Source organism: Rhea pennata, chromosome 3 (genome assembly GCF_028389875.1).
Source record: "Rhea pennata isolate bPtePen1 chromosome 3, bPtePen1.pri, whole genome shotgun sequence".
Taxonomy (NCBI): Eukaryota; Metazoa; Chordata; class Aves; order Rheiformes; family Rheidae; genus Rhea; species Rhea pennata.
The window spans coordinates 41,008,763-41,031,043 of NC_084665.1; the positions used below are offsets into that span (position 1 = coordinate 41,008,763).

Below are 22,281 nucleotides of genomic sequence, written 5' to 3' on the forward strand. Positions count from 1 at the left end.
GAGTGTTCACTTCAGCGCAGCAGCAGCTGAAACCCCACGCTCGCAATACTGTGTCCCGGTCCAGCACTGCCTCAACCACCAAACCACACGCGGATGGGCAGCCAGCATGAAAAGGATCACCAATGGTTTTTCCGAGAATCGGGAGAACTGTAACTAGAGCTTACTCCCATGTTGAGTAGCTGCATGTCAGTTATATATGAAGCTAAGGACTTTTATTATTATTTCTTCTCAAAATAACTAGTATTTCAAAAATCTGGACACTTCTGTGTCTGAACTGAAAAACACGCTTTGCTTCATGTACAACAGCAGTATTGTGTGGTCCTGCCTGGTGTTTAAACAGTATAAAGACATGGAAAATGACCCCCAGAACAGATTTTTTCAGACTACTTTCAAGATTATCTATATTCCCATCAAGTTCAAATAATCCAAACATGATTATACCGGCTTTCAGACTGAGGTGGGTTTTTGTTTCAGGACACACTGTTACACTTTCTGACCAATGACAGGAAACAATTTTCAAAACTACTGTTTAAAAATATCTTCTTCTCAAAATTTTTTTCTTTTTTCAAGGTCCAAAGAGAAACAGGCATTTCTGTTTTCCCCTTCTCCTGAAGCAACGGAAGCTCTCCCTCTGCCCAAAAGCAAGTTTACTGTGGCAGGGCAAACAAGGAGCTGTACCAACATCCCAACGGGTTACTGTAAGGACAACTGAAAGACTCTGGTCCAGCTCAGAGCTCCAGCCTGTGCTCTCACGCTTTGAGAGACTACCGAGATACTCTGCAGCTTGGATCACAACTCACAATTTTTCCTCAGAAACTAATGACAGAAGGCCTCTCTTTCAGTTCTTTGGCAGCATCAGCACTGGCATCCTTCAGTTGGGGTGACACACTCCTACGCTGTGCTTGGAGGAAACAAGGCAAGAGTACGTCTTAACCTGCCATGGCCTAAAGAAGTAATGCATCTTATGATAAAGATCCAAACAGAGGCCAAAATTAACTAGTGTACAAATCCTAAAATGCTCTGGGAATATTATTTTTTTGTGTAAATGTCTCTTAGTATTACTTCAGTTTCACTAAATGAGTTATTTTTGTCACATATATTATTAGTAAGAAGCAAGATGATGCTAAATTAGCACAGAGTGGAGGGTACTTGAGACTAGAATGAGTGATAGCCTCTAACAGGAAGACAGATTTGCTGTTTCTAATTAAAAGTGTGATCAACTGAATTTGGTTTCTATGTCAAATTCACTATCTGAAATTCATTATTCATACCTGTATCATCTAATATTCATAAGCTTGCCAGCACAGTACTTTGGACAATTTTCACTGTTTGTTCCTTTAAAATATTCACATACTGTCCCACGGGAATTCTGACGTATCGTAAGTTCTCTTGCAGCAATATCCCGGCAAATGACAATTCACAGAAGTTGCAGCCCTTTTAACAGGCTCGGAAATCTGTCAGGCATAGATCACGAAACATGACAGTTATGTATTGAGATAACTGATAGGTCTCCTGGCTTTTCAGAGGATTGAGAGTCACTGTGGCCTTCAGACGTTTCTCCACAGCTCGCTGCCAGCTGCAGGCTGGTCAGTGAGTATCACTGTTGGACTAGGACCGCCTGAGAACAGAAAAATTATGAGTTCCCAGCTCTTAATCCAGTCTGCTCCTGCCGCTTCTCAAGTAATTACAGCCAGAAGTTCCTGTGGAGGCCTTGACAGTTCCTCCATACTAGCACATTTTAGTTAATTGGGTTTTTTCCTGACAATGGGTGACTTACATGTCTCATCTGCAGTTTGCTTTGCTTGTTAGGAAACTCAGTTACAAACTTACAGAGTGAAATACAGTGGTATATTATTCAAATTTTAGAAGAGTATTTTCCACAATTCTACTTTGAACCTCAGCCTCAAATTAGCAAATTTTCCTGGATATTTGATAATTTCTTATTTGTTGTTCATGAAAATATCTTAAGTGATATGTTCAAAAAACCAAGCTAGCTGGTAGTCACCACTCCATGTGCCACTTATGACTGGAAAACTAAAACTTTAGAATTCACATGCCTGGTATGAATGACTGTTTCGTACTGTAACAGAGCACCATGTTAGCAGATCTGATAACCACTACCTTCTACTTTGTAATTTTATAATGTCAGGTACACAACATATGGGTTACTTGGGGTTCTTACCTGAACTTTACAAAAATGCAAATAAGCATATAGGATGCAAAACAGAAAGAAATAAGAGTTCTGCATTTTGAAAACAAGTAGTGAATTTTCTTTTTGAAGGTCAAGCAGCAAATGACTGACTTGTATTTGCTGGTTTAACTACCATCAGATGATAGATATAATTGGAAGTCCAGAACAAAACTGATTTGTATAAGTGATATTATCTAATTATGCAATTCTCCAAGTGAAACCAGTCATTTTTGTCTTGCAAAGTACAGTTTAAAAATAAACAGCTTAAACATATGGGAACTCTCTGTTGGGACAAACATACCCAAGAATTCATACCATTCGCTAGAAACTAACAGAGTTCTACTTAAACTGCTGTGATTTACACTAGGGATTTTGAGTAAATTTAATTAGTTTCCTGCATATCAGCAGAGTATATTAAGAGAAAATGAATTTTCTCAGCATAAAACAGTGAAACAATGAAGAGCAAATGAGCTAAGCCATCTTCATAAATCAATTTATGCAAGTCATGCTAAAATATGTGCTAATCCTAATCTGTACTCTAGTCCGACATTACCATACGAGTACATTCAGCAATTTTAATTTAAATAGCCTGTAGTTAAACAGAAAAGGGCAGCAAATCAGGACCTCTGTCATCATCAATATTTGCTGTAGTAGCATCACATTATAAGGAAAAAATGATTTTTTTCCCAATTCCCAATTGGGAATCTGGGAGCTTTCCCAATTCAGAGGTAAACAATATGCACTGGCTCCTCTGAAATGCTACTCTTAATCCTTTTAAATGCAGCATGATATTGGTTGAACCTATACAGTCCTCATGGTGGAGAGGAACAACCAGGAGAGTAAAATCTTTCTTCCAGATTTATCGTTTTCAAAGTTCAGCAACCTTGTATGTTTTCCATTTTCCTTTAGAACGAAATAAAATCACGTGGAATTACTAATAGCTGGCTCACTAAAGGGTAGGGAGGTTAATCTGGATATGCCTGAGGTGTTCACTCAAAAGTTCACTCAATGTTTTGAGATTCAAATATCTCAATAGATTGAACTGGAAGTTCTGAGAAAATAGCTTATTCTCATGTTATTTCATTGCTTCCACAAGTATTCCCAAGTCAATTCCTGAATTATTGGGGTTGCATTAAAAGAAAAGGATTATTTTAACTTCTTCAGTTACATCATATTTCAAGCAGGCCAAAAAGATTATGTTCTGCAAACAGCATATTTTTGCACAGAAAAACTTTCCCTTTGTTAGCGGAGGATCTTTCCACTTACTAGCTGCTATGCCCATTTAATTTTGGCCAACAAATTAATAGAGATAGATGTAAGATTTTTTATGAAACTTTAACTTCTTAGGTTTGTGGAAACATTGACTCAATATTTAACATAAAGGAGGTTCTGAGGCTGAGTTTGGATGCTGAAATCAAATCAACAGCCTGACAGGAACAGAGACTCAAATAGTAAACCTTAACTTTTCAGGCTGGAGGTAGAAATAATGATAATTTACCTCCATGGAAATAAAAATCACTAAGAAAACCAGAAGGCTGCCTGCCAAACAGAACTGTTCACCTCCAGCTAGTTCTACAGTTAATTGCTTACCTCAGAAATGCACTTAGATAGGCCCTTCTCATTCAGAGAACTACCTCTAAAATCTCAGCAAGTCAGGTATTACTCTGGAATTACAATCACATTTTAATCCAAATCAAGAGTTATTTCACAGATGAGGCTGGAAGCATCATCCCCATCTTACAGACAAAGGCACGCAGGTAGACTAAACAATGTATTCACCAAAATTCAGCCAGCTTCTGGTAGCCCTACATCTATAGCTATGTCTTTCAACCACAATATGCGCACTGTAGTTTGTCTACCACACTACAGAATCATCTCATTTTGGAAGAAATTCTGTTTCCTGATAAAGGAAATCCGAGAAGTCTCTCTTACCTGGCAAAAAATGATGCTGCCACCGAGGTGCCTGTGGATACATCACTAGCAACATATGTGCTCTGGGAACCTGGGAAGCTGTACAAAGAGGGTTTATCTGCATTGTAGCGGTTCAACGCTGCTTCAGTCAGTCCCTCTCGACTAGTCTCTGTCATAAGCTGAGAGATCTGAAGACAAAAAAAAGAGAGATCAGTGTCACCAGATAAATCCCACTAGCTCGCCTCTCCTCAGCCAGAAGTGCTTTTGGGTTGCAGACGGAGTAGGAGGGCGTTCCAATCACCACATCTTTGCAGCTCTGTGAACAAGGTTATTGCTTCTGTCATGCTACAGCACTTGGGCTCAGACCTAACCTTGTTTGCATTAAAACTAATAGGATAAATTCACCCCATCACTAGAAACATCAATAATGTCAGTGTCTTCCCCTTCATACGGAAGGGGAAGTGTAAACTATAATCCTTGCTCAATTTCACCTTAGCTGACAAAAGAGATGGCTTGGAAGTGTGTAAGGTATTTATTTTTATCTCAGAAAAAAACACCTTTCTTTGCTTTTGTAAAATAACACAGCACTAGGGTATTAAGTATTTTTGCTGACCTTTCTTCAGAAAAGCCAACACAGAGAATAACAAGTTGTCCCCTGGGGTCCCAGACTATTTATCATCTCTCTGGAAATCAAGATTATTACTATCCATTTTCATTGGCTTTCTTACAGGGTTTTAAATATCCCATGATTTCGTTCTTCTCATGGCCCATTTAGCACTTTTTCCGCATTAGGAAGCCACATCCCAGCATTTAGTTGTCAGGAAGAACAAATGCAGTTCAACCAGGACTGCACCCAGGTCTCCTCAAATCAACTGAAAGAGTCTTACTGACTTCAGGGAAAGCTAGGTCAGCCCTTTTTAAAGCACCTCTGCAAAACTTTGATTTCATTTTCTGGAATTCTCCTTTTGCATTAATCTACCATGGCATGATAAGTCATCTATTGTACTTCATTCAGCTCTTAACAACTTCCCTTTCCTCTTTCCCTCATCTCAACCACAAATTAGCTTTTGTTCACCTGTGTGCATCAAAAAATTGCCACATATTGCTATAAAGAACTCTCCCAAATTATGGCTAGCCATCTTTCAGCGCATAACTTCTTCCTCCCGGCAAACAGTCCACTAGAACTAGCCTGTCATCCATTTGACTTCAGTTCTCATGCCTATCCTTATCACCACAATAGCAAGAGTATCTTTGTGAAGCATATCAAGTGAAATATTTATCTCTGTCCTATAGTTCTATTTTTTTTTCTGGATAGGCTTGCTTTACTTCAGCTGTGGTATGTGTTTCAGTTACTAAATACAAAGTTGAGGAACTATGTTCTGCCCTTCAGAGGGAAGAACTGATAAGATGTGGAGATGTTTCTTCTGTTCCGCAGAAGATTAGTCCATAATCTTTGTCAGCCAACCACCAGGCCACCTCTGTTGCTTGTATGGGAAGTTTTACCCTTTCTAATTTAGTCAAGAAGATAATCTAAGAGTTTATCCTTATTTTAGGCATTTTGGAAACTATCAGCTGTAATACCTTGAGGTCACGCATGCTAAATTAGCTACTGTATTCTATAAGGAATGAGCAAAATTGTTGAAAGTACCCTGATCATCTTAGTCATGTATTCAGCCTTTCTGGTTTACTGATTTACTACATTGCAAAGCAGTGCTCTCAGAAGGCTATTGCTGAAATCCTGGACTTAAATCATCTAATACTACTTTTAACACTCACTATTTTAGTTTGGCTGCCAGGATACCTCCCTACATTTCCACCATGTGGGCAACCAGACATTTTTTCCCCTTCAGTGTTCTCCTAACCAGCATATATCCACTTGGGCTATCCAATACACTTGAATTCAACAAACAATATTTTCCTCGAGTTCTTCACAACCTTGCTAAATCAGCCATTTGTATTTGCAATGAATGAACTGGATCAAGATTCTGCCCTGTTACCTCAAAGTATCCTGAAACCAATCTCATCAACTACCACAACAGGAAGTACTGAACAAGCAAAGATTTATGAAGCTCTTCCTTCAAAGCAGAGTGCACACATGGACGTAACCTCATCTTAGTCCATCCACTTCATATACCTGATGGTCCATCCCTGAGGTCATTAATCAACTGCCAGCACTGACAGCATCACCAGGGAGTGACCCTCACTTCCACGGCTACTTGATGGCAATTAAGAAGCCAGTCAGTTGACTTATCTCAAGGCAATCTTTTGTAATCATAACTTCTCCATCTACTGCCAAATGAAGGTTCACTGCTTCATTTTCAAAGCCAATGTAGCACATTTCCATTAGCGTCGGCATATCCTCTGAAGCTACAGGATGATGAGGCTTGAAAGAAGCATATCAACCAACTGCATAAAAGGAAAGGATTTGTTTGCCTTGGTGTTCAGGATACCCCCAAAGTATCTATAATGCCATAGGTATAAAAGGAGTCAATACACAGTTTCTGTAATTATGGAGACTTTCAGGTGATCCACACTCATATCCACAAGTGCTGTGGATGTGAACAAGCACAGATCAAACATGAGAAATGCAGTCTCAAACTGGTTGAAGATATTTCTTGAAAGGTTTTACCTTTGAGCTTCCTCAAAATCTGATTAGACACTTGGTTTAGGAGCTTTTGAATAAGTTCTTAAATACAAGCACTCCAAATTAATCATACAGTCACTCACCAAGAAGGCACGAGATTCTTTTGGGAAGATATGAAAATAGACCATTCCCCGTCACCTACGCACTCAAACAGAAAAAGACATTAGTCAGCAAGTGGAATGTTCATTTTTTAATAGATGGAAATTAAAATCTTAAACAGCTTGCACTTACATCACATTTTCCTATATGAAGAACTCAAAGGAACTGAATAAGAAGCTGGAAATAATCTAATGTATTTACAAATCCTGTATTTGTGGAATACCACTCTAATCACACAACAGAGAAAAAAAACAGAAGAGATAAATAATATTCATATCCTATAGACAAATGCAGAAGAGGCTTGTTTCTATCTAAATGTAGGATTTTCGGTAATACTGCTATTCTATAGCATGTCCTGTACAACAGCCCAAGTGCTACAAAGATAATCAGCTGCTTAAACTTCAAGCTGTGCAACATCTGTATGGTACTGACCACCAGATCCTGATGGAGTGGCAGCAGCTCTTCCCTGCTCTTGTTCCTGTTAATTCACACAGTTTGCTTTGTTGCAGAAAACAGGAAGCTACTGCTGACATTGATATTGATGTATTATCTGTGAAAAACAGCATTCTAGTGTAAACAGCCATCTCAGAGCGCCTTCCCAGAGCTCCCCAAGCCCAACATACATAATGCAGCACATTGGGACTTGGTAAGTCCTGAGGGTCCAGCACTACTGCCCATTTTCCTTATCCATGCTCGCACACTTCCTGGGCAAAAACCTGTCTCTCCAAGTGAACTCTATCAGAACTAAGTTCCCATATGCATGTACTCTCTGTCCCTGACCTCCCTCAATTTATTGTTTGCTTCAGCAGGGACACTTCTTAGTTGACAGCATTTAGCAAGGACTCCAAGACCCAAACAATCTTTGTTTTACCTAGCACAAGATATACATAAATTAAGACAAAATAAGAAATAGCTTAACCTAGAATCCAATATCTCCTAATCTAGGAATGGTTTCTTCTCCAAGTTTTAAAGTCTGCTCGTTTTCTGTGGCTGCTCTCCCTTTTCTGAGTTTCTAATTAGACCAGACACAACTCTTACGCTTTTAACAAATTTTTAATTTCTAAAGCAGTATTTTGAACAGTGGAATGTCTCCAGAAGCAATGCAAGATGAAGTATTTCCCTAAATTTCAGACATCTTCTTGTTCCTTATCTGGGAAATATGCAACACTACTTGATGTTATACAGGTATAAACAAATGGAAGTACACAGTGATACAGCAACATCACAGAATCATAGAATCGGTAAGGTTGGAAGGGACCTCTGGAGATCATCTATTCCAAACCCCCTGCTCAAGCTGGGTCACCTAGAGCATAATCTGAAGCAAAACTCATCAGGTTTTGCTTGAATGGGTTCCTCAAGTTACTGTGCTGCTATCTTTTCCTTATACTAAGCAAGAGCAGAGAGCAAATTAAAACTTGACACTTGATACTGGAATTGTCCCTTTGAATATATAGCCAAGAGAGAAGAAGGACAAAGATGGTGCTAAGCCAAATTCTGTGCCTGGCTTGGAGCCTTTTTTGTCTCCAGTACATATTATCACTTATACTGCCCAAACTTGCGCTTTTGGGTCAATCCATGGGCTGAGCACCTCACTTGACACCTAGACACATACCCACAATATTTGACCACTAAATCTTCATTTATTCCCTGAGTTTAATACATATGCATGAAGTGGCAGGGAGAGAGAAGTCTAAGGAATTCATATAGAAGTACCTAGAAACTACTGATTTAAAATCCATTCTGCTGCATTTCTTTCATTTGCCTCATAGGTTGGAGTATGTAGAAATCATTTAAATTATCGTATCAAACTGAAGAGCAGGCTGGAGAGATATCTTACCATCCCATTTTCTTTACTCTTCAGTCACACTATCAAATTATCTCTTTCTGCTCTTGATACTTCTCACTGAAGGTAATACAAAAACAGACAAGTAAAATAAACATTTTTCACTGGAATGCACCAAGGATACATCATGCTTTTAAAGAAAAATACTCATAGAGCAAGCACCACCAAAGCGCTTACAGAATTTCTCCCTTTCCCATCCCAGTTCAAAAGCCCCAGTTGAAAATTGTGCTTTGAACATTAACAAACTCAGACTTTCTACAGAATAAGGTAAGTGGAAAGTACGCTTCACATAAATTCGTCTCTTCAGCATGGCTGTCTCTCTATTTACTGACTTTCTTCATTTAAGCGGGAAAAGAATAGACCATTCCATTTTCTCTCCCTTCTCTTCTTCAAGTGCCAACATACCATATACATGAGGTTTAACATAGGTTAATAAGATGTATTTTGAGAAATTCCTTTATTGAACTGTTGGCAGCACATCACTGCCTGGATAAGCAACAAAAAGACAAAGCATGGAACAATGCAACCCTTCATGCCTCAGAAAAACCTTTTAAGTGCACATGGAACAAGACAGATGTCCCTCGCAAGGCCCCATTTTTTCTCCTGTCTCATAAAAGCTAGGCACCCATTAACCTCCTCTTTCACTGCTTTCTGACAGCATACAGCAAGAGCTGGAGATACATCATGATTTAAATTCCCTGCTTCACAGGAAAAAAGATGGCCCTGCAGTAAAACCACAAGTGTCAGTCAGCCCAGATTCTCTTACTATACCAATTAAGAGTCACTCCGTGCATATGACCTGCCATCTACAGTATGAGGTTAATGATATTTGCGTAAGGGCATTTTAAGGACATGAGCCAAGTTCATTAATGTTTCTGAAGTTCTTAACAGAGGATTCCAACTGGAAGTACTATAGAAATGGAAGTTAACATTTAGGGTAGACGTGTAACATCCTTTGCTCTGGAGAAAGCGAAGCATTCAGGAACACCCTCAAAATACAGTTAACTTCATTGACTGATAAATGAAGTAGACACACAGACATGTATGAAATGCATCCACATCTGAAGCTAAGCTCTAAGTAAGAATCTGTGTCCGAATTCTCTCTGAAGCAGTCCTCAGTGTCCAGAGATCCTGATGTTGGGAGACAGGTTCACTAGCAAGAAGAAACTGATAGTAGAAATCTTTTTCATAAACACACAGACTCATCCATGACTTCTTCGGCAGAGTATTCTTGATTTGGAGCAGCACAGAATTTTCTGCCCAATAAATACTGAAGAAATTACTTTGTGGCTTATTTTACCTACATTATTCCACCCTCTCCCCAGAAAAAAATCTTCTTCTCTAAGGCTTCCCTCTCAAAGACAATGCTTTAATGAGGGAAAAATCTAAAGCCCCAAAACTGTAGCACACTAAAAACATCATAAATTCATCATAAATCTGCTGAGAACACAAGTTGAGCTTCATTTCAATGTTTCCGTTCCCGTAGCGTTTCACAAAAATGATGAAATCATACACTAGTAAGAATTACTAAAGTTTAAGCATTACATGCAATCAGGTGTTCTGGCTCTTCTGAAATATTGATATTTTATCTTCTGTCCAACTCCTTTTGACTCATCAGAATTTACTCTCACCCCTAAGAATATAAAGTTATTCTTCCTGCTTGGCTGAAAAAGCCTAGCTTCTGGTCTATGGGAGCAATGAGAAAGAAACTGGAGAGGCATTTCACAGTGTATTATTCTCTTGTTCAAGCAATAACAAGTAATTCCAATTCTATTAAGTTAAAACTGAGATATTTTAATTTCATTAAATAAAAAATGAACAAAAACAGTACTTTACCTAATTTCATGATTTTAATTATTAAGGAGGACATTAAGAGCTAAATCAGCACTGATAGCTTACGATTCAACTCAGCAATATTTTTATAGTGGCATTGGACAAATCAAGGCCATCAAGGCAAGTAAAGCAAGTTAAACATGCTGGAGAAGGACTTCTGGAAATACTGACTTCATCCCTTTTGCCTGACATGTAAATTTAGCATTGCACAAGTACACTGCAATAGCAAAAAAAAAAATGCAGCAAAAATTTACACCATGGTAGCACTCAAAGCACAAGGTAACAGTTGGGATCCACTGTGCTCAGCATTACAAAGAAGAAAAAAGAAAAATGTGGAAAAGTTGCTGTTTACTTCATTTCATTTTTGTAATTTTGGAGTGTTTGTTAAGAGAGGTGATCATGTGAAAAAAAGGAAAGGGAAATATTTAACAGACAGTTTCAAGCATCATTGTTAAACACAGTTTCAAGTACTTTGAAATAAATCTGGTAGCAGGTTTTTAGATGTAACTTGTAGATGCAGAGAAATAATCCAAAAACCCCCCAACTGAAGGGGAGTTTGGGGGTGAGTGAGCAAAGGGAAAGAGGACTCTTGTGCTTCCTACACAACTTTCTAATGAATTTTAAACACATCCTTCTCAGGGTAAAAAGGAACAACGACACTATTCAATCAGAGCAACTTGAAAGTGGTGGGGATTTCCTAGGTCAGTTATCTTTAATATGCAACAGAGAACTGAGGACATACTCTGCATCTGTCACAAACCACATAATATAATAAAGGTGACAATTCAGGAGTTATTCAGGACAACACCTACCAGCAGAAGAAATAATTTTTGGAATGGTAACAAGTCCCTGTAGCTAAGAGCACTGGCATAGTTTTATAGCATCCCACCATTCACTTACCATAGCAGAATATTAAGCTGCTATAGCACATGATCATTGTAACCACTGATACAGAGAGCGAGTGAGCAAGAGCACGACAGCAATTCCTGATAGTCCTTTACTGTCAAAAGAATGTGTTCTACGAGGAACAGGCTAAAAAAAGGACATGCATAATATCTGCTGAATTCAGTCTCTTTCTTGACTACATGATGTAGACAGACTGCTTACTGGTTAGCAAAGGCAATTATTCATTCAAAAAACTGAAACTCTAAAGAGGGTACATGGGCATGCTTTCCTTCTGGCTTTACTCAAATTTTCACAAAAAGCTTAAAACACTGATCTAGCAGAAGGGGCTACACAAAACAGTGTACCTTTAAGAAGAGTGAAATTTTTCAAAGAGGGATCACTAGGATGGCAAGAATGCTGATTATACTTACCTTCTAATGAACGAGAGATGGAATGTATTCAGCACATAGTATTTTTCCTTATACATTACTTATGCACCATGACAGCACCTAGAGCTTAATTACAGCCTCCAGCTCACTGCTGTCCAAAAGAAAGATGACCTTTGACTGTTGCAGCCATATCCCATGTCCCTCTATAAATACAACAGCTATTTGACACAAATCTAACGTATTCTGCAGCACAGATGAAATCATGATTTCTGTGGACATGGTATATCTACCCATCAAAACCGCTATGATATAATTTGTTCTGTTTCACATTCAAGAGCCCACACCATTACATAAAATATTTTACAACAAATCACTGCACTTCAGGTCAGCTGCTCAGAAGCAGAATTAGTTGGTTTCACTGCTATTGTAAGATATTCTCCTCTGATTTCTGTTCCTAAGAATAATATCATAGGAAGCAGTAGTTTTGAAATGTTATTATTGTTATTATTATTAAAAGTTATTTCTATTTTTTCCATGATTCCACTGCTAAAGGTAAACAATGAAGCCATTTGCTCAGCCAGCATCTCTCCCTCTTACTTTCACACGTTCACTCAACAGTGAATGAACTGAAAACAAACAACAATAAAACCACAACCATATAGGGCAATGGCACTGCCTGAAAATCTGTGAGTTAATACTTAAGAATACTCTGTTCAAAAACAATACCAAATAAGAATTGCATGTTTTTTTCTGGCAAAGATGAAAGCTTTATGGCAAACAGGAAATCTGCTCTATTAAGCCTGTAGCAATGGTTCATTCCCTTGATCAGCAAATTTCCATACAGAATATAGCTTGGTAAACATAAGCTGAGGCATGTTCCCAAGCAACCTCCACCACTGAGACATGCGGTATATAGGCACATTTTGATTTTGCTTAGCAATGAATTCACTTCTCTCAGTTTGCCAGTGAGATTTCTCCTGAACTAAGAAATCTATGGACAGAATAGTTAGTACTCCAAAACTACCTCAAAAGGAATTGGTATACTGAGACCACACATGGCAATCTGTGGGACAGCTGAGGCTGCCCTCAGCTTTCAGAATTTTTTAAAAATCTACTTTATTAAAGTTAATTCTCTTAATTACCTACAAATTCTCCTGCTGCATTTTAAAGCTGTGCAACTTGAAATTAATTGGACTTTTTTCTACTGTGAGTTTTATTTGCTATCAGATTCGTGCCTCATTACAAGAGAAAAGGACTGACTTTTGTTTGGTTCAGTTAAAGTGGATTTCATACAGCCAGATTCAGCAATTACACTGTAATCCTTTGCTGCATCAGATACCTTTGGAGACCTCCGTAGGTAGGCTAGCTGAGCTAAAGTAACACAGACAGCAACGTAAAGCGGGGGCAGACCCGTGGCAGGGGGCTATGAAAGCCAAGCCCACGCCTGCCTCTCTGCACGCACAAGGTAGCAAAGGGAAGAGCTGAGGAGCTGGAGCTGAAGCACAAGGCTTAGAAGTTCACTGTGTGCAGGAGCAAGACAGCTGTTATGAACACAAACTTCCAGTTCTCTGTTACTATCCTGCCAGCAACGTCAAAACGCCGCGGAAGTTCAAATCTTACCGTAGGTGTTTCCCTATCACAAACAGGGATCTGTAAACCACTGACCTTTCATTTGCCTCTTGACAAGAACAGCTCTAGAAGCTGCCAGTGTGTCAGCATGGGGGCTTAACTTAAATGGCACGACTGACCCGGAAAGCAACCTCCTTCTCTAGCTAGGAAGAGAGTAAACAATAAAAAATACCTCTTTTTCCACATATAGATATGTGAACTGAATCATTAGTCTTTATTTAAAAGACAAATAGCAGGATCAAATCCTGCTATTAAAACATTGAAAGAAAACTACTTCATTTCCAGTGTGAAAAAAAATCTGACAGAATTAAGAGATTCCTGTAATGATTACCACATAAAAACATAACCTAACACAAATTCAGCCCACGCTTATTAGCGCCTCGAGATCTCACCTTTGGGGGAGGGTGGGGAGTAAGATCAGTACATGGCTCACGTGCCTCTTAACCAGCTGCTCGCAGGAGGCTGAATGGGTTTGGCCCCAAGGGATCTAGCAAATGTCTTGAACCTATTTAGAACTTGGTACCATTCCACCGGCTTCCTCATGGCAGAGAAACGATGGATGTCAGCTTTTCCGTCAACTGCTGCCAAAGGTTGAACTGGAGCCGTGCTGGCAGATAACACAACAACACGAGTTGTTTTCGCTGTGTGCTAGATCACATGGCTACCAGCACGGGAATCAGCGGGCTGATGAATCTTGCATCTGATGTACGAGCTTTTGAATAAACACAGAATAAATTTTCTCATTTCATCTTTTCTCAAATCATCTTTTCTTAGCAGCATTTTTTTCAGATCAAATTAATGTTGGATAATAGTTTTCAAAGCAGTAAGTGATTTAGGAGCATAATTCCCACTGATTCTCAAATAAGTCTCAGGTGAGGTTAGCTGATGTAAGTCAAACTGTCCTAGTTAGAAAGCAACAGCTCTAGAAGTTCTTTTGCCTTATCCTAACAGCAGTGAAATTATCCCTAAATGAAAGCACAACAAGTTTAGCTTGGATTTCTTTAGAAAATGAATAAAATCATTTTGAGAAGTCCGTCATGAAGACCCAAACCTTGTCAGGAGACTTTCTATCTCTCTCCAATTTTGTAGAAACTTCAGCCCATGATGGGGAACGTAAAATATTTGTGACCATTCAAGAGAGGAGTTCGCTGATTTAGCAGCCAGGTATATTTTGGGCCAAGTAATACCCAAGTATAGGAATTTAAAGTTGAAGAGAGACCAGGAAATCATTTTTGATCTATCAAATATTCTAAGTTAGAAGATTTATTCTGTAGTATTCTCTTCCAAACACTTTTCCAACTTATCTTCACATAGAAGCACATATTTAAAAACTGATTAAATACGAGTTAACCTCTGACACAAGTGATAATTAAAACTGCTTATGCAGCTATCTCTTTTGCTGCCTCTATGAAATATCTGAAAGGATGCTGAGGAGAGCCTTGTATATCCTTACCCATCCTTAAGTGGAATTAAATTTAAAGTGCACATTTTAATGCTTTGTTAAATTGGCATCCTTGTCCTAAATTGGCACATTTAAGGACAGGTGCGAGGCTCCAAGTGCTCTCAACTCCTTTGATTCATTGAAAACTGAAAGCAGCAAAGAAAGCTTTAAAAAGAAATGTTGTACTGAGATCTTGTGTCTGGGCATTATGTTGACGTGTTCCTTCCCTCCATTTGACTTTAGCTTAACCAATCTTCCAGCGTGTTACCTGCATTCCACCAAGATCTTTCCTTTTCTTAAAATGAATTTCTGTCATTCCTGAAGTAAGCATCCTCCCTCCCTTCCCTGTTCATTTAGTCTTAGTCCTACAGAAAACATTTAGAACTGTGAAGTATCTGGTCTTTTTTTCCTGGATGAAATTTGTATCTTAAAAATGTTATCAACATAAGTGCTCACAGTGTGATTAACATTGCTGAAGTTGCACACATCCAGGTGACCCATTCAATTCATCATTTGTAATACAGACTGGCTGTTATTTAGACCAAAAGTGCACTGAAGATGTGGCAAAGTGGAAAGAGAAGTGCCAACGGTGTGGTGCTGTGTAAAAGGCTGAGGCTGCCCTTTAGGGGGCAGAATTTCCAGGCAGAAAAGGCTGAGAACTGTGAGCCATGCATGTGCCTGCAGTGAGCTGGTCCTATTTCATTCCCTGAGTCTGGATGTTGACATATTCTTCGTAAGTCAACATTTCCTTCCAATGCAAACAAATTGCAAGACCTTAATACCCACCAACTGCTTGACTAAAAAAGCATGGCAATATTGTGTTTCTTGCCTGTAGAGAAACAGCATTTAGCCCCAACTTCCATGCCAAAAACTTCCATCTTTCAGTGAATTGCATGAACTACGAACTGATCCACTGTCCCTCTATGTGACAGTCATGCTAAATTACATTGCCCTTCGGCTTTGTATAATTGCCTCCTCTTTTCTGTCCCTGCTATTAATAGACCATTGCAGGTGTTCCTTCTTTCGTGGTACCAACACAGAGTTGGTAGTAGCTAATTTCACAGTTATCAGTGCTAATAGGAGCTGCCATGAAATTGTCTCATTTCCAGATGAGCTGCTAAAAAAAGTCAGTTCTGCAGAAGCTATTTATCAGCAAGAGTGACCTCTCTATAAATTTAACAAGGCTGGCCCTTCTATTCTGTCACAATACATGAACACCTGTCTGACTTTGATGTTAATAATAAAAATGTCCTGTTGAGTTTTTAAAATTATTTTATGACAGTAGCAACCATCAATTTTAACAGTAATACATGAAAAGAATTCAAAGGGTGCCAAAAGGGCATTGAAATGAGACCACTAGCAGGACAGAAACAGTTCCTTCCTGGCCCTGAAGGTGAATGCCTTGAGTCATAAGACTTGATTGCCTTATTACTTCAGTTTGCATAGCTACTGCTGTTATTAGTAGTCATAAAAATTACTCAGCCATAAGCATTTGACTTGGTGGCCTCTTCCTGTAGTGAATTCTATAGGTTGACTAGGTGCTGAGTTATGCTATATTCTCTCCTCTTCGCTCTAGATTTACTGCCTTCTCAACTAATGAATGCAAAAGGAGGAGAAGGAGCAGATCCTCAAATGAACACCAAATTAAGCACTCCCTGTAAACCGTTAGGGACTGGGACTCTCTCTGTTCTGGTCCCCTTCCAGCAGGGAAACCAACAAGTCAACTTGTGAGCTCCAGACTACACATTTGCTACAGTGCTCTGCCAAATGGGATGGATCTTTCTTATAGAGAGCCTAACATAATCTCAGCATCTTACATCTATTTCTTGTTCACGTCTATGTTTTCCAAGCTAATTGTATTTTTGCATCCTCTCATTTCATACAAGCTTTGTCATATTTTCCACCACAATTGTCTCAGTTGACCAGTTTCATTTTGCAGCTCTCTTTCTTAAAGGTATCAAAGTTGATCATGGTTTTCCCAGAGCTAGCTGAATATTAGCAGAAGCTGATCTAATATTCAATTTAAATGCAAACTATGATCTTTTCCCATTATATATAATCCACATTTTGGTTTGCACAAACCATCACAATCCATTCTCAAAGTTTTATAGGAAGAAACTCACACTCCCACTTTGCCTCTTAAGGTTCTTGTACATTGGGAACTGTAAGCGTGCTGATGATCCATACTCAGCTGGGATTTAGTGCACATTCATTTGAAGACTGAGTAATCAATACCAATCATCATCTTTCCTGACCAGCTAAATGCAATCAGATGAAGAAGAAAATTTTCTCCTTGACACTGACTTTAGATACCTCTGTTTTTTAAGCAATGCTTTGATACACCTAGCTCCTTCACTTTCTGCAGGAGGCCCTCAAAAATCAGTAACAATTTTAGAAGACTTTAAGTACAGACATATATATTTTAAAATCTGTGCAGTTCTGCAAAGTGAATAACACAAGGGAAAGGAATGCAGCTTGTAGCTACAATGAATGTAGCTTGGCTGTGTTCTACAGCACTTTCTGAAAAGGCAGGAAAAGGAACAGTTGCAAATTTATGAATTTATGAAATGAAACCTGCAATGCTAACAAATAGTGTACATTCCTGAAAGAAAATATTCTTTTAAAACTCAGTCAGTATAGCCTCTTATGAAAATTTTGAATGGACAAGTAATAACTGCTTAATCCATCAATTACATTGCAATTAGATCAAGGATTACTTTCCAGTATAACAGAACGCAGGACTATCCAAAGGTAGACTCCATATAGCTTTAATGACTTCTTATCAGCGATTTTCTGACTAGAAGAGCTTTAGAAGACAAGCAAATGACAGAGTCATGCGCAAAATCTTATGCATTTAACTTTGGAATGCAATGTGCCCAGTAAATACTGCAAATTTTGTCTTTCATTTGAAGGTACGCTTTGCTTTGCCTTTCACAGCAAAGCTGATTCACAGTATACAGACAGCATGTTCTTCCAGTTCTTATGAATTATTTTTGTTGGTCTTCGAAGGAAATTGATCTCAGGTAGACCCTTACTTTGTGAATAATCTAAGTCCCTCATGATTTGCTTAATTTCTGCCTCATTGTAGGTTTACTATTTCCTATTTTTACCATTATCATCTGCTTATTTTTATTCTTGCTCCTTTACATACCCTAGTCATTTTTCCTGTTGGCAGCCTAAAATACAGGAGAGAATAACAAATAAATCACTTGGAAAAATTTAGAAGATCTTAGCAGTCAAAAGGCAGAAGCTTAAGACAAGATAGCAGCCTAAGAAAACTATCTGGGAATATACAATCAAGTCTTACAGTGACATTTATTTCTCATAAAAGTCAGAATACAGGATCTTCAAGAGGCCATTTCTCTCTCTTTTTTACATGAGAACAGTGAATATATGCTTTCTTCTAAATAAGACACAGAGACAAAAAGTCATGGCCCCAAAGAGTTTGCACAGTAAAATAAACTGACAAAACACACTCCACTAAGATCTAAAAATAAATAGTGATTAAAATTAGTGCAGAAACTGTTAGTTGATATTTCTTATAAGCAAACAGCAAGATTACATTAACTGGCCCACTGGGTATAAAACAGATTTACAACAGATTTAATTAAATGCACTTTAATGAAGTCCAAATATAACAACAACAAATAGGTTCATCATATGAAATGGTGCCTATATTCTAGTAAACTGGTCTGAACTGTAATGAACACTTTATGGTTATCTTCAGTTTTCATTTTGGCTTTCTGCACTCCACAAAGAATTTTTATTTGCTCATGAACCATTCTGGATTTTTCTCCTTCAACTTGTTTACTCAGTTTTGTGAAGTTTCAGAAGTTACTTTTATATCAGTTTTTGAAAGGAAGTCTCTGTTTTACTTTAATTAATTTTTAATTGAGCTTCATGGGCTGAGTTTCTGCTCCACAATGACATGCCAAAAAAGGATCACTGCCTAGAGGTCAGTGAAAGTGCAGTGACATAGTCTAATATAAATGAGGAAAAAAAAAGTCTCACACTTGTCTCCTCAGAAGGTGCCTTGTAGGCATTTACTAAGTCATTTTGCTCTAGGACAAAGGGCATCAAGATGGGCATGAACTAGTTCCAAATGGTAGAGGACCATACCATATGCAGCATAACAAAGAACCAAGCTTAAAACATTGTCCTAGAAATGCTGCTTAATATGCGTTCTTAAGAGGGAGGCCGGAACACTCCTTTACTATAATACTAGCTTTCAGAACTCAGTGTACTCAGATTCTTAGTTTCTTAATGTCAGCAGCATGCCACTAGAAGGAAAAGGCATGATGCTGGTCTGTCACACCACTGGAATGAACCTGACTTCAAATTGATTTCAGATCAGAATCTATCCAAAAGTTTATCTGCAATTCTCTTTGGAAGAATAGCAAACGAAGCTTTCCTAGAAGAAAAAAATGAGGAAGAAAAAGATGTATATGTGTATGTATGCACATATTTGTGTAAAAAAACACCATGTGTGCACACACGAAGAAATCAGATTAAAGGATGCCCAAAAGATCAGAAGTAGCATGTATTTATGCATTAAAGCAAAAATTCAGGAGATTATTGAATACTTCTCCGAACACTTTTTACCACCAAGCTGCTTTGCTAATGATGGCTGTAGTTATAGAAGCCATGGAAAATGGCTGAAGCGCCTCTCTATGACTTTCACACAGGATTAGACCTGTGAAATATTCTTTTTTGCACAGTGTCCCTTGCAAAACATGGGTTTCATGCACACAGGGTCCAGTCCTATCTGACAAAGATTTCTGACAAAGACTTTGAATATGAAAGATCAAGAAAAAAAGTTTATAGTGTCAAAGCTTGATTTGTAAACAGATTAGCAGAATGGGATATGCCCTATGAGCAAACAGAGCAATGTATATAGGATGACAGAATTTCAGCACTTGCTGGAACTACTTCGTATTATGAGTTAAGGTAGAGCAAACAGCAAAGGAGATACACCCTCAGCTCAGGTACTTGTTGAAAGTATAAGATTCAGTGATGCTAAAGTTAAAAAATTTCATAGGTCAACTTAAAACTTCCAGTCTTTTTCTTTCCAAAGGGCGTGCTTTCAAGAGACACTCTCTAAAACAAAGCCCTTGTTTTTAAGTTTTTTCCTTTACAGAAAGCATAATAGCAGCTTGTTCTAAGTGGTAAAGTGTATGGATTGTGCAATTGATAAAAATTCTAGCTCAAGCCATATTTCAAGACAAAAAGTAATCAACTTCAGCTTCAAGAAGCTGACTCTGCAAGATATTTTTTTGGCCAGTCTCTTCTGTCTCTAAAGACTTTTCCAAGATTCTGTGAATTATTGTAATTTCTCTGTTTCATAATCCACTCTAATGTTAGACTCTTCCAGGTAGTCACAGAAAAGTCTGACTTTCACAAACAAAATGATGAGCTGGCCCTGTTACATTTTGTTCTGAATGCAGGTAACAGAAAGAAAGGTTATTTTCTCAACTCTTCGCAAACTGCAGAGCACCATCTCAGGCACATTATTCCATTTCCCTGTACATCTGCTTCTTCACATGTCAAGCATAGGAAAAAAAAATACTTGCTTCCTTCAAATGTATTATAAGCTTCAGTTTTGATCCTGAAAATACTTCAAGTCCTTTTACAGGAATGGACTGTAACATATGCAAAAATGTTACATAATTACTGCTCCAGCTCTTTCTCAGCCTAGTTTATATTATATACTTTCTAGTAGTGTTTCATTACATTGGCATTACATTACATGAATGTACATTACATTACATTGGCATTATATTACATTAAACAGTGTAATGTTTAGAAAAGAAAATCTTGGAAACAAATTCTGGAATCAGGTAAGCACAAACCATTCTCTGATTGTAGAGTTACAGATACTGACAGGTCCTTTGGTTTTCTGTAGCAGCATCTAAGAATTCTCCAAGAAATTACAAAGAGGCATTTCCACTAAATGCATTCAAATTAGGCACAAAGATACTGCAGCAATAATATAAAGGTATTAAGCATAATCTTTTCTCCTCTCAGACGACATTATGAGGTCCATCAGATAAAGTGGAAGTCCAAACAGGCGCTCTCTCTCACTCACACACAAATGGAAACCTAGCTATAACAAGCCTCCAGTGTCACAGTTCAAAACATCTTTACTGAAGTGCATACCATACCAGGGATAAGGCGCTATATTATTTATACTCATTATATCACAAAATGCCCAGAGGCCCCAGAATTAATGGTTCCCTTACACAATGCAGACAGTCCCTGCTTCAAAGACAAAGCATTGAGGGGACAATAAGAAGAGTCACAATATACGATTAAAGTCCATCCGCAGCATATTGAAGAGCATTGAGCTTCAACGATCTCATAACCTATACAGCTTGCATATATATAGCCCCTCTCCCAAGTCCTTTTATACAAATCTTGATCTTGCCGTACCTGTCATCAGGCCAGGTGTATACATCTCCCCTACTTTTATTTAAATAGGAATAAATCTTGTTAAGCTGATCTCTGGCAGTGTTTAAAGGGATCTTTACATGAGCTCTGAAGTACAAGACAACACTCAGGATCACTACTAAGTCCTGGCTGCAAATGACACTTCCAGACATTTAGGATTACAGAGATGAAGTCGTTTGTGCTGACTGACTAGGTAAGAGAATAATGAAACTGGTAACACAAGAATAGGTTTTTCTCTTCAGAGCATGAACTCACACAAAAATAACTTAACTGTAGCACTTACATCTTAAAAAGAATAAAAAATAAAAAAGGTTAGTTTTAGAACACTGATGTTTTCATAATTTGTCACAGAGGCCTGGTAGTCAGGAACCCTTAGCTGTACTGTTCTCTTAAGTCAGCTGAATAGTAACTGGTTATACTTTTTGCTGAACAGGACAAATGATGATAGTTTTGGTTTACATTATTTCAAAGCAAAAACATAAACAAACAAAAAACTCCCCCAAATCTTGCAGAGTAGGCCCCAATTCAACTTGCATAACATCGCAAAGGTCTTCACAATGCCTTTCGTAGAAGCTGGGCTAAAACACAGACACAGCTTTATGGGTACATTTGCCTTCTGAGTCCTGTGATTGCTGCCATGATATACCCGAATGTGATGTAATCCTCAGTTGTACCATACACCTTTTACTTCCTGCACATTGACAGTGAAACTTTGAGAAAATCTTCAGCTATCAGAGAAGAATGGATGATATCTCACTGTTACACATTTTCTTTTGATGTATTCTGTGTAGCCTCTTTTCATAATGCTTGAGTTAATTTCCATCTTCTTTGCCACACTGCAGTAATCAAAATATACAGGAATAAAACACCTAGGGCTATTTGTGCTCATAGTTTGTGTTTAAATTCTGCAACACTACCCAGCTCTAGTGGCCTAAGACAGGTCAAGAAGAAAGAAAAGCAATTAAAAAA

General features: G+C 38.2%; 1 protein-coding gene across 1 annotated transcript in view; it reads right to left on the reverse strand.

The window, feature by feature from the left end:
* KIF26B (kinesin family member 26B) overlaps positions 1-22,281 on the reverse strand; it is a 302,239-nt gene that overhangs the window by 176,349 nt on the left and 103,609 nt on the right. The window contains exon 4 of the mRNA XM_062573637.1: positions 4,124-4,290. Coding sequence (XP_062429621.1) covers positions 4,124-4,290 — 167 coding nt within the window. The remainder of the gene's footprint in view (positions 1-4,123; positions 4,291-22,281) is intronic.